General features: G+C 39.9%; 1 protein-coding gene across 2 annotated transcripts in view; it reads left to right on the forward strand.

Annotated features, from left to right (window-relative positions):
* The first annotated feature begins 493 nt into the window (after window positions 1–493).
* Window positions 494–14050, forward strand: part of LOC132383436 (cysteine-rich secretory protein LCCL domain-containing 1-like) — a 40469-nt gene continuing 26912 nt past the window's right edge. Inside the window, exons 1-2 of one of the 2 annotated variants that reach the window (XM_059954513.1) lie at window positions 494–658; window positions 737–832. In XM_059954513.1, the coding sequence (XP_059810496.1) occupies window positions 494–658; window positions 737–832 (261 nt within the window). Of the gene's footprint in view, window positions 833–14050 lie in introns of both variants that reach the window. The other variant, XM_059954429.1, reaches the window with a different exon arrangement.

Consider the following 14050-nt stretch of genomic DNA (forward strand, 5'->3'; position numbering starts at 1 on the left):
ACCAGTAACACCACCACCACATCATCCCGAGTTGTGAGGACAGTGAAGGTAAGTGTCCGGACACACTCGCCCCTTCGCCAGCTCTCCGCGGGCATCGGGCGCTGCTCTCCTCTCCCTCTCCGCCAGAAAGTTCACCGGTCCTCGGGGATGCGGCTGGTCGCGGACCTGCTGCTCCTGGCCGGTCAGTGGATCGGCCACCCAGGACCTAGCTCAAGGTGTACGTGAACTTGATTTTCCCGCTTTTGTGCTTTTAGTTAAAAAAAAATAACGGCATTCAATGTCCGTAGAGGCTGCATTTACTGGCGTCCTAGAACGTATCCATGACAACGCGAGCGGCACACTTTCCTCCCTGCATTGGCCCGCGGACTTGCTTTTATTCGGTTAACGCTGATGCACGGAGCTCTCTAACCTGCAGACAGCGCGCTCTTCTCATTGCAGCCTCACAATTGGACAGGTCCCGACTTCCTTGGAGATAATCCCAGTGCGTTCCATCATGAAGGGTGCAGAATGGGAATGGGTGAGGCTGACTGCCCTACTGTTTATTGCACAAGTCGCCGCGGCGATGATGCTCCCCAATGTTACTTCAGAACTGGATGCAATGCTGGCAAGGTTTTTACAAGATCGCGAGGAACGCTTGGCCGCGGAAACAGACCATAAGGCGGCTGGTATTTTAGATCTACTCAAGTCAAATTATACGCATTCACATGAACCCCCGAGGAATTCCAGAAGAGCAAAGAGATCTATCACAGATAATGATAGACAAATAATCTTGGATCTGCATAATAAACTGAGAAGTCAAGTGTCACCAAGTGCGTCTAATATGGAATATATGGTAGGTGCACACAGTCTGTTTTAGAATTGTTTAACTCCTACAAAATCAAATTCACCGTTAGGAATGTTGTATGTTATGGCCAGAAATATGGTCAACGGCCATTATGAGATAGATTCTTGATTGGTCAGGGCTTGAAGGGATATGGGAGATGATAGGAGATTGGGGCTGAGAGGAACATTGGATCAGCCGTGGTGAAACTGTGGAGAAGACTCAATGGGCCAAATATCTGGATGCTCCTATATCTTATGGACTCAAGGTCTTGTATTAGTTCAATGATGTGATAAGACTGGCAACACCAATATTCAAATGAACATTTAGAATATTTTGTCATTATACTACAAAGTCATGAAATAAGTTGTTAACGGCAACTTTATAAGGACTTCATGATTTTTTTGACTTCCAACTCCTCACGTGGTAAAATAATATTTCCTTTGTGGAAGAGACCAGTAATACCTCCTGCTCTACCAATGGTTAGACCTGTGCTAGATTTCTGGGAGAAATATAAGCTTCCTGTTATTGAGTTATATAAATTTAGAGTTTTCTAATGGTTAATATATAATGAGCCACATGAAATTTTGTATGTTCTTTCAGAACATGAACTTTTTCAGAAGAAAATCATACTCACAGGATGTTGCTATTTCTATTGGGGAAAAATAAGAACTACATTAATTTCAGAAATACTTACATTCTCAGCATTTGCATTTCTCCTACTATTGCTGCTATGCTAAATACACTTTGTTCCTTAGAATAATTTATGACCTCCTTAATATAACCTTTAGCCTACTTCATCAATGGTCTTCTTACAAAATTCGTTGTGTAATTGGTGAATACAGGGTAATAATTATTTTTACTATACATTTTATTTTCATTTGTTAATTGGAACATAGTTGTTTAGCAGTGAGTTACATTGCCAGTGCAATAAGGATGCAAAAGACTCATCTCTCTACTGTTTTAGTGAAGGGATTAATCAGTTTAAAAATAAATGAGTTACCAGTTTAATTTAGAGTTGTAGAGTCATAGAACACTACAACACAGAAACAGGCCTTTCAGCCCATTGAGTCCATGCTGAACTGTTAATCTGCCTAGTCCCATCAACCTGCATCCTGACACTAGCCCTCATACCTTTCCCATCCATGTACCTATCCAAGCTTCTCTTAAATGTTGCAATCAAATCCGCATGCACCACTTCTGCTGGCAGCTCATTCCACACCCACCACCCTCTGAATGAAGGAATTCCCTGTCCTGATCTCCTTAAAGAGTTCACCTGATTTGAATATCAGGAGGTGAAATCTTATGACACATTATTGCAAATATTTGTGGCACTATTTCACCAATAAAGCTTCTTCCAGAATGTGAAATCATTTTAGGATTTCATTGATCTTTAGTTTTTTGAAAAAGTTTTCATTTACCATTATTGTCAAATTCCAGTTGAAGTCCCAAGACACCCTTTTTGGTTATGTAGTAAAAACACTGTTTTGAGTTTCATAAGCATGAAGGAAGTCAGAAATTATGAACTGGATCTTTGTATTTCCTCATGAGCAGCAAACTAGCAGAATATTATCCTGCAGAAGAATGCAGGGGTAAGTGACCAGTATGATCTTAATTTACACCAAGGTTCATCTATGCTCTCATGTTAACTTTCTTTTGTCTGCATAGGTGAAGAGAAGAATTTAAATTGACACAGCCATATATTTTGTTAACTGTCTTGTTTGTAATACCATGTGCACTATGAAATAGAACATTTTCTTCAGTTTATAGAGGAAATGTAGAACTCAATAAGATAATAAACACTTTGGTTGTACTTGCACGTAGATTTATAAATTGATGTTGAGCTAGTTTCTGGTGTTTTTATCTTGTTCAACTGCTTTTTTTTCAAGTGGATATTTTGTTTATATTAAGGCAGTTTCTGGTGACATATTGAGCAGTATGAGTATAGTACTTACTGAATTGACTATTGCTTGCATCCTTCACATACATGAGGAGGATGTGTCTCCACATTATGTCTCTGTCTAAACGTGCAATTTATAGTAATTTGTAATAAATAGTATGTACAACAGGACAATCAGTATAACATAGAAATCCAATTGTATCAGTGTGAATTAATCAGTCTGGTGGTCCGGTGGAAGAAGCTGTCCCAGAGCCTGTTGGTCCTGGCTTTGTGCTGCGGTACTGCTTCCCAGATGGCAGCAGCTGGAACAGTTTGTGGCTGAGGTGGTACTGCTCCATTTTCAATATGTGCAGGATTTGTTTTTGGGTAATTACCTGATGTTTTTTTTGCTTGCGGGGAGGCAACCAGCTTGTGTAAAGAGAGCATATATCCTGATAAGTATTCAGTAGAGCATTTTATGTGGAATTCCTCTTTACCCCCAGAATCACTGAACATATACAGGTGTATTTCTGCTCCTTTTAAGTAATGAACTAAAAGACTAATTTAATTCATTAGGTGAGGATATCTTCAGGAAGATAACACTTTTTTAGCTGACATATACTTTTGTCAAAGTATCATCCTCTCATTGTGTTAGGTAGAATTCAAGTTGTTTGTAGAAAGTTATATCCTGATTAGATTTACAATGTGTGAACTGAAAATACACCAGGAGAAGTTGCACTGAAATTGGTAAGAGTGGAACATCTTGGAAAAAACAATCTAGTCCTTAATTTGCTGGACCTTCTTTTCTGGTATTTTCTCCACTGCCAATTGTGTTCAGTGATGAAGCACTTAAAGGAATTATGTAGATATTTATGCTGAGGAATCTGCCTATTGTACTGTGCCAGATTAGTCTTGTCGCTGGATCAGTGAGCTTTTCAGTTCTATGAAGAAGAATGGCTGTGATTGTTTGAGGTAAATGCTTTATGGTATACAGGCAACCACTGTGTTGTGGCGCTTGAGGTTACGGAAATTTGCCATTGTAGAATGAACAAATCACTCCCTCCGATGCTAGGCACAGTGATGTAGCTGTTAGTGCAACTTTATTACAGCTCAGGGTGTTAGAGTTCAATACCAGCGGCGTCTGTAAGAAATCTCTTCACATCTTCCCTGTGGAATGCATGGGTTTTCATTGGATGCTCCGGTTTCCTGCCACAGTCCGAAGACTTACTGGATATGTTAATTGGATATTGTAAATTATCCTGTGATTAGGTTAAGTTCAATCAGGGTTATTGGGGGGGGGTGCAGGGGTGGTGCATCTTGAAGGTTTGGAAGAGCCCATTCTGCACTGTATTATTTAAATATAAACAAATATTTGAGATGTAGCATAAAGTTTGCTGCGACAGAATTTACGTGTGAGTGTTGGAGCGCAAGGGGGAAGTAAACTAAGCTTTAATTTTTTTCCCCACCTGTATTTCTTGACACTTGCGATCCTGATGCAGCTTTGACTTAGTGAAAATCACAATATGGCATGTTTTCTACCCTTATGCCCCTGTAATGGGTGAAGGATAGTCCATTGTACCTTACTCCAATGAAGTGAACTTATTTGTACATTTTTAATTAGTTTTAAGAATTCTAACCTGTTTATAGCCTGAGACATATTATTTTCAATTCTTTTAGTCTGTTTGATTTTTATTTTAAACCTTGTCTAGTTTTTGTTGCTTCTAAATAACAGGGACATTCAGAAAGATTGCCAGTATTGAACAACAGATTTCATGTCATAATAAATCTGATTCTAAATCTAATTCTCATAGTCTTTTGCACATTTGATAGGTGGTTAAACCAGAAAGTGTGTTTTATGTCTGCACATTTTTTTCCAGCCCTTTCTTTGGAAGGGCTCATTATTCTACCTCACCCCTTTAAAACCATGTCAAAAGATGACATTACATTGTTCAAACCCCTCTGCCAAGCAGGACGATGCCATATATAATCAATTGTGATTCTAAATGTTCAAAATGACAGGTTTTCAAAAAATATCATGCCGATTATCAAAGAGTAAAAATATGTGCATGATCTACTGTATGGAGTCGTGGTGAAACATCAATAAGAGGCAAGCTTTTTGTGTTCATCAGTGCAAGAAAAATGTTTTATGAGAACCCCACCCAAAAAAAAGTGTTTGTATTATTTTGGACTTCATTACTTCAAAAGTGTTGTGGTTACCCTTTGATTTGCTGTTTTAGTGGTCAGAAATCAATTTGGAAAAGTTAATATTGGAAATTCAGTTGCAGGTAATGCATAATTTTCCAGTCAATTAAACTTAGTGGGCAGTCAAATGCTATTTCCATTCTGCTTCTAAGCTTTTGATGCAAGGAATACAAAGCTTTTCTACTTTTGAACTTACTGTTGAGACAACTTAATGAGCAGTAGTTTCTTGGAGATGTGCCATTTGAATCACACACTTGCGGCCTTGGGTTTGTGATACACTGCATAGGTCTTGTGATTTGATTTATTAACCCCTTAATATAATTCAGAGATTATAACATTGTGCCTCATAAATATTCCCAACAAAGCTGTGCAAAACACTACTCAATTCTTTATCAACGGAAAGCATCCTTATCACTAAGCCTGTATTTAAAATGAAGCATTATTATACGGGTCAGAAACAAAGGAAGTAAGGAGCCCCATGGAGACTCTTAAGTGATGGTCTCCCAATCACCGAAACAGAGTTGATCATGATCATTCTTTTTCTCTGCTTGGAGCCAGTTTTTGACATAATTTGCTCTTCTCCCTTTGATCCCATCTGCTGTTACCTTTTCAAAAAGACTGTTATGTGGAACCTTTTCACAAACTTTGCTTAAATCCATGTAAAGTAGATCAAATACACTGCCTTAATCAAACTTTCCTTTTGCCTTCTTACGCTAAATTCAACTAAATAAGTCAGACCTTCCCTTAACAAATCTGTATATGATTAGTCTGTACCATTCTAAATGAAGCATTTTACTATCCCTTATTGGAATCCAATAATGTGCCCATTTTTTTGAAGTTAGATTTACAGGCTAGTACAAATCAATTGATCCCTTTCTCCTCTTTTAATCAACGGTTCAACATTAGCACTCCATTGATTTTGGCATTATCTCATTTGGTTCTGGTAGCCATCTGCAGCACTCTGGATAACATGGAAGGGCAAGCAAACAATGGTTGGAAGGATAATACGTTACTGTGGTAGATGAGAAGAAGTAGTTCCATTATGAAAAGAATGTCCTTGGTGGTCTCAGAAGAAAATCCTTGAGCAGCTTTGGGCTCAGAAGCTGAAAGAGGCCAAAAAACGTGCATTAAATGAGGCAGTGTGAACAATTGTCTTGGTTGTTGAACTACCATTGCAATTGTAGAGAATGGGATGAAGGGTCTGAGATCTCTGGAATAGTGTTATGTGGAGAAAGGCCTGTCCTTCATTCACCTTTATGAATAAGTTAAGGAGGTCCTGTAAATGCAGGGACCAGGCTATCATGTCAAAGGGAGGGCTGGGGAGCTGGTTGGTTTTGTGAGATTGGAAATTGGAGGGGTGTGTATGATCATCCAAGGGGCGAGCATAGCAATGTCATGATCTGTGCTTGATTGATATAGGGCTTGTGGTAAGATTTGTGCTGGGCTGTTGGTGAGAGGGATTGAGGTTGATTTGGCAAATTGCAGGTGGGGGGGGGGGGAGTCATGAAATTTGAGGTGGGGGAAATAAAAGGTGGCTGATGGTGCTGGTGGAGAACTATCGGAGAGGCTGTATTTAAATGGGTTCCTCTTGGGTCCAGTTCACACTGGTGTACTCCACTGGGTGTGTCCAGCTCTGGGATTAGTCTCCTTTTAAGTAATGCTAAAATAGGCCTCTGTGCTGCGGCAGCTGGGTTCAGCATAGTTTACCTAATACTGGTGGACACAAACCTTGTAAGTGGAATCTAATTGGAATCTAATTATAACACAGAAAGAAAATACCACAAAATGCATGTTTTCATTAAAATTTTGAAATGCGTCATGCTCAAAACAAAAGGCTTTACCTGAGCATCATTAGCTGTTCATCACATTCATAAATGATCAATTTCATCCCTGGGTAACAGTGGTTTACTGCAAGTATTGGTTAAGAAACCTGTACTATGTGTAAATGTGGATTGAGCTTTAAAAATTGACTTCTCTTTAACTTTTAAATTCTTTCTGTTTATGAAAGGAACTATTTTGTTATTTAGAAGACTGTTAGCACACCATTGCCAGGGGATGTAAAGAACAAAGATGTCTGTTATATCGAACTTCTAAGGAGACCATTATGATTGTTCCAAATCTCAGTTTTTATTGAAGACTTTCTTCCACCATTTAGGCAACTCACTGTTTTGGTTTTAAAATTTAATTTGCCTGGAGATCCAAAATTACTCACTAAGCTTTTACTATTTCTAGGAATAAAGTATTGGTATTTTACTTTATTATTCAATAGTTTTGCATCAGGCATTTTTCAACTAAAAAACTATTTTAATCTTATCTGCAGAATTGTCTGTTCTATGCATTATAATATTGATTATCTAAGAATACATAGTTTTTAAGAAATGCAGTGCTTGGAAATATGAACAGTTCAGTAATGTGAATTTTATTTTGTGCTCTTTAATTGCCAAATTTGATCACATTAACTTGCGTTAAGTTGCTTTCTCCATTGGAGGTTCATGTCATCTTTAACACAGCAAGTGAGTATTCCTAAGGCTAAAAATGCAAGATATTGTAACATTTGCTCTAAGCAGGTGAAACAGTGAACCATTTACACCTTGTTGGCTTGCCTTCTTGGAGTTGAAAGCCAATTTACACAGTAAAAGCAAAATTAATTTGAATCAAGTTGATTTGACGTGAATGCAGTCTCTTGTTGTTGTTTACATTACTACTGCCTAATCCAAGTTTTCAGAACTTCTCATATCAAGCTACACGTTTTGATTCTTGGGACAGAAAGTTACCGGTAACTTAATGAATAAAGTTCTACTGGTATGATTTGAATAAAGTTTATTTGTAGACTTCTCTGTCATGAAAATGATAAAACTTATTGAAAGAGGGATTCAGATAAATAATTGTGCCCAGGACTAGATTGAAAAACGCGCTGAAACAAAGTGAGAAATTTGTCCTGGGTTTAAGATGCACACAAATTTTATGCTCCTATCTCATTATTGTGAATTTAGCAGTGCTAACTCTGCTGTGTATTGTGAATATTTGCAAGGTCTAATTTTGTGGTTGACTTGCACCAATTGAAATTGACTGAAGCCATTTCTCGAGGTGCTTATTACCTGTTGCTAGTAATGGAAGTCATTCTACAGCACTGTGCAATAGTCTTTGAGATATATATATATATATAGGACTTCTGCACAGTACTGTAGTAAATTTTTGAATTGCACTGTACTGCTGCCACATATAACAAATTTCATAACATAAGTGAGTGATGATAAACCTGATTCTGATATGAGTCTCTATTGTGGACTGAGAGTGGGAAGGGGGCAGGGAGAGAGGAATCATGTTTGGGGAGAAGGGTGGGAGTGAGAAGCACCAGAGAGACATTCTGTAATGATCAATAAGCAAATTGTTGAATGTTGAATGCCTCTGACTGCCTTTGTGGATGAAGAGAAAGAACTCTTCCTGCAGGTCTCAGTGTTCCTTGCAGATCAATGGTCAGGTGTCAGTGGAAGCAGGTTGCATTTGAAATCAGTTCCAAGAATGAAGTCCCAGCGAAATGGATGTAGTGCACAAGAAGCGTAATGAATTTGTGTGCATGTTCAGAGTTCATTTAAAAGTATAACAAATCCTTCCTTCAAAAACAGTGCCATTTACCTCACCCAGTGCTTCATACTTAATACTAGTCCCCATCATTCAGGGCTCCTATGTAACATTGCTTTATGCACTTTATCCTTCCATTTCAAATTACCAAATCCTTCAGCCTTGCCACTTATTGCAGAATGCTTATTGAAACCTTTTATTAACACTTGATGGAGAAGGTGGTAAGTAAATTATGTCAGGGACCATAGACAGCTTTGTCATGCCCTCATCCATCAGTACAGTGGCCTGGAAGAGAGGTGAATAATCATCATGATGGTCTCTAGTCAAGGCCGAGAAATTTAGCATGTTAGTATGTTCTAGCCTAATACCTTCCTAATTCTACATCCCTTGCTCAAGCTAAACTGACTCCTGTAGATTACAGATGTGTATCTTATTAAGTTGGACCTTTTACTTCACCCTTCTGCTTACTGTCACTCTGCACCTCTGCCATTCTTTCAGAAAGCTTCTTAGTCTTTGTATCTTATTGCATATAGTAATGCATGTCAATTAAACCATTTGGAGGATGGGGAAATTATATGTTCTTTTTTATAAAATATACTTTGTAAATCCATAAATAGAAAACGTACTTCCTGACTGACATTAGAACATGGGACTGAATGCAATGCTGAAGTATTCCTTTTGGTCAAGGCTGGCAACTGAAATAATTTGTTCTTTAACTACCAAAGATAAACCATGGGCCTGACTATGCTTGCCTTTGGCTGGGATCCAACTGGACTTCCCGCTAAGTCCAAAGAGTTTCTGGATCGTCGAGCAAAGTGTATGGATATGCTTCATATCTGTTGCTTCTGCCATGGCTGGTGTATCTAACATGGCCCCACTCATTTGACTGTGATTGCTGACCTTCATCATTAAAAGGTAGATGAGATATTTTTGTTCCTTTTGATTTCACAGTAATTTATGTAATGCTAGTTAATGTAGTTATTATACTTCCTAAATACAGTGGATTCTGGGTATTTAGGACACGCTTGGACCAGTACACTTTGGTTTAATTAAATAGCTGCCCCAATTAACTGAAGTTTCATGGAAATAGTTAAAGTGTGTGTGTGTGTGTGTATTTATACAACCTTGAGCTTTGTCTCCTAACAGGCAGCCACAAAACAAAGAAACCCAATAGAACCCATTTTTTAAAAAAAGAAGTCCGTCGAACTCCCAATGTGCAGAGAGGTTAAAAAGAACAAATTGCGCAAACAATTTGCGCCAAGTAAGCAAGTCTCATTCAGAAATGAAGTTCATGAAAGTGAGTCCACAGACTTGAAGCCAGGCATCACTGCAGCCAATTCAAGAGTAGGCCACAGCCTCAGTTTAGTACAGAGGTGAGTAAACCTCATGGAGTAATGAGGTGAATCAGCCCATCCCTGGCCTCCAGCCCTGACACGCTGACCGTTTCAATCTGACCTGGCACTTAAATTGTTCAAACCTCAGTTCATTCCTTGCTCTCAGACTGGGTCCTGACACTTTGATATGCTCTCGGGCTCAGGCCCCAGATTCTCAATTAGGCCTGTACCCAACCGTTTCAATTCGACCTGATGCTTAAATTGATCAAACCTTGGGTCATACTTGAAGTGTAGTATTGGTTCACTGAATACTGAAAAAAACAAATTGATAAATTCATTATCAATTCTATGTAAAAACAATTACTGAAATGAATTTGAAATAAAGTGGTATTAATGCAAAATTCCACTAATATCTGCACTGGCCACAATCATTAATAACTGTGTGAAACATCTATTTCAGGAAGTGTTTGCTCATGTGTGCACATACTAGTCTAAGTCTATGAAAGCCTCCTTGCCTTAAGAACATACAGATAATGTTTCCAGAGCTGAAAGTGTGGTACAAACAGTAGATTGACCGCACTGGTGGCTTGGTCTGGGAAAAGTGAGTAGAGCCGAGTGCCTCCATGGATTGAAAATAAACAGCTAAATCCCTTGTGGCAGAAGACTGGTGAATGATTGAAATGCAAATGATGTGTGATCATGAATGAACAGACTTGGTAGAGAACAGGATAACAAAAGGTGGTTTCTTCATTCTGTCATTTGGACTATAGCAGTTATCACAATACTATTTTTTTTATCTTTAAGCACAGTTTGTAGAAGTTGTGCATATTAACAAAATTCTTCTAATAATTGTCTCCCCAAAATCAATCATATAGAAAGGGAAGTAATGTAGTTGGGACTTCATTGTTGTCAGAGCTGTGAAAATAGCAGAACTGCCCAGCATTAGATGCTGGGATAAAAAAGCATTGTAATATGTAGTATACAGATTTTTTTAAAAAGGCATTTTCATTTTTATCTAATTCCTCATGAGTGCATTAGAGTTTTCAGAAGCTGAAAGCAGCCATTAAAGAAATCTATTTATATTAGGTAAACTTATTTATAAGTAAGAAGTCTGTTAACTTTGTTCAGAAGTGCTCACTACAAATGGACAGCTGGAACGAAGGGAAGTTTAGGATTTTATAGTGTGGGACTAAAAATCTGAGATTATAAGACTAGATCTGGAAAAAAAACATATACATTTCAACTCCAAAATTCCTACTTTTAGAAGAAATGCTGAATTAATTCAAATAAGGTGATTGGTGGACACTGTGTACCTTTTGTGGCCTACATAATGCTTAATGGTCTTTGATAAAGTTGTTGTTACATGCTACACCAGAATTTGCTGGGAATATGCAAGCTAGGTTGATGATGCCAAACGTTTTTCATCTAGACATACAAACAAGTTGGATGAACTCAGCAGGTCAGGCAGCATTTGTTGAAACCAGCAGTCAACATTTCGGGCCAAGACCCTTCGTCAGGACTGAAGAAGGAGGGGGCAGGGGCCCCGTAAAGAAGGTGGGGGGAGGGTGGAAAACCAATCACAGGAAAGATCAAGGGGTGGGGGAGGGGAAGCAGGGAGGGGATAGACAGGAGAGGTGAAGAAGGAATCTAAGGGGAAAGCACTATGGGTAGTAGATGAAGGCAGAGTTATGAGAGGTGATAGGCAGCTAGAAGAGGAGACAGAGTGAAGGTGGGATGGGGGAAGGGAGAGGGAGGGAATTACTGGCAGTTGGAGAATTCGATGTTCATACCAAGGGACTGGAGACTACCCAGACGGTATATGAGGTGTTGTTCCTCCAACCTGAGTTTCGCCTCATCATGGCAGTAGAGGAGGCCATGTATGGACATATCTGAATGGGAATGACTCTGCTTTACATAAACACCTTCCTCACTTCTCACATAAACTCCAGCCACTGCTGCTCTGCCGTCCTTCCCGCTAGTGTCCTTTTCCAGTCAACCTTGGCCAGTTCCTCTCTCATGCTACTGTAATTTCCTTTACTCCACTGAAATACCAACACATCGGATTTCGGCTTCTCTTTCTCAAATTTCACAGTGAAGTCAGGCATGTTGTTATCACTGCCTCCTAAGGGTTCTTTCACTTCCATCTCTCTAATCACCTCTGGTTCATTACACAATACCAAATCCAATACAGCCGATCCCCTAGTGGGCTCAACAACAAGCTGTTCTAAAAAGCCATCTCGTAGACATTCTACAAATTCTCTCCCTTGAGATCCAGTGCCGACCTGATTTTCCCAATCCACTCGCATGTTAAAATCTCCTACAATTATCATAACACTGCCCTTCTGGCAATCCTTTTCTATTTCCTGTTGTAATTTGTAGTCCACATCACTGCAGCTGTTTGGAGGCCTGTAGATAACTGCCATCAGGGTCCATTTACCCCTGTGATTTCTTAGCTCAACCCATAAAGATTCTGTACCTTCCGATCCTATATCAACTCTTTCTAATGATTTAATGTCATTTCCCATTTCCCATTAATGCCACCCCCTCTACCTTCCTGCTTATCCTTCCGATACACCATGTATCCTTGGAAGTTCAGCTCCCAGAGACATGCATCCTTTAGCCACGTCTCACTGATGGCCATAATATCATATCTGCCAGTCTGTAACTGTATAACAAGATCATCCATCTTATTCCTTATGCTGCTTGTATTTAAGTAGAACACATTAAGTCCAGTATTTGGTACTTTTTGCATTGATTTCACTGCAACTTTATTGCACTGCAACTCATCCCAATGGCTGCAAATTTGCTCCATCACCTGCCTGTCCTTCCTGACATCCTTACTGCTCACTACCTTAGATCTATTTCTGTTTTCCCTCTCCTCTGCTCCATCATTCTGGTTCCCATCCCCCTGCCAAATTAGTTTAAACCCTCCCTAACAGCTCTATTAAACCTACCCACCAGGATATTGGTCCCCCTAGGATTCAAGTGTAACCCATCCTTTGTGTACAGGTCACACCTGCCCCAAAAGAGGTTCCAGTGATCCAGAAACTTGAATCCCTACCTCCGCTCCAATCCCTCAGCCACGCATTTATCCTCCACCTCATTCCGTTACTACTCTCACTGTCGCGTGGCACAGGCAGTAATCCCGAGATTACTACCTTTGCAGTCCTTCTTCTCAACTGCCTTCCTAACTCCCTATATTCTCCTTTCAGGACCTCTTCCCTTTTCCTACCTATGTCATTGGTACCTAAATGTACCATGACCTCTGGCTCATCACCCTCCCACTTCAGGATATCTTGGACACGATCAGAAACATCCGGAACTCTGGCACCAGGGAGGCAAACTACCATCCGGGTCTCCTGATTGCGTCCACAGAATCGCCTATCTGACCCCCTGACTATAGAGTCCCCTATTACTACTGCCTTCCTTTCCCTACCCTTCTGAGCTACAGGGCCAGACTCTGTGCTATTCGACTATTAGGACCCTAACTACAGGTTAAATCACACTTTCTGGTCAGAGACCCCATGATGGTCCCTCCCAAGGTTGGAACAACAGCTAGTCAGTTCAGAATACTGCGGCCCTGTCAAGGTCAAGTACAAAGCCTGATCCTCAAGATCCAGCTCTGAGTAAGATAGTGCAGCAGCACTCTTATCCTCCTCCTTCCATCAGCTGATCTGCATGCTATCTTGCTTGCAAATGAGTAAAAAGTATATCACTAAACATTGTGTTGTCTGATTGGGTATTGTGACTGAATAACTGTGCAGGTTGTGAGGGATGTTTGTGAGGATTTCAGCAATGTTCTGTGAGTGAGGACTGGGAGCATTGACAGTAAGGTAAAAGTCCTGATAGGATATTTTATATGTAGATTATGAGGGTATGATGCATGCATTAGTGTTTGAGTCAAGATGATGGATTAGCGATCCTTTTTTAAAAAAGTAACACAATGCACAACATACTGGAGGAACCCAGCAGGGTGGACAGAATCAAAGGAGGGAAATGGACAGCCAACACTTCAGTTTGAGACCTTCCATCTAGGCTGAGGTCTAGCGAGGAGGTGACTGGCATTGGAAGGTGGAAGGAAAGGGTGGAGCAAGAGCTGGTGGGCAGTAGGTGGATCCTGGTGGGGAGGATGACAGTCAGACGGGGAAGGGAGAGAGGGAATAGAATGAGAAGCTGGGAGTGACAAAGGGCTGATGATGATGGTATCTAAGGGAAGAGGAAGGTGGAGCAAGG

The sequence above is a fragment of the Hypanus sabinus genome, chromosome 1 (genome assembly GCF_030144855.1).
Source record: "Hypanus sabinus isolate sHypSab1 chromosome 1, sHypSab1.hap1, whole genome shotgun sequence".
Classification (NCBI taxonomy): domain Eukaryota; kingdom Metazoa; phylum Chordata; class Chondrichthyes; order Myliobatiformes; family Dasyatidae; genus Hypanus; species Hypanus sabinus.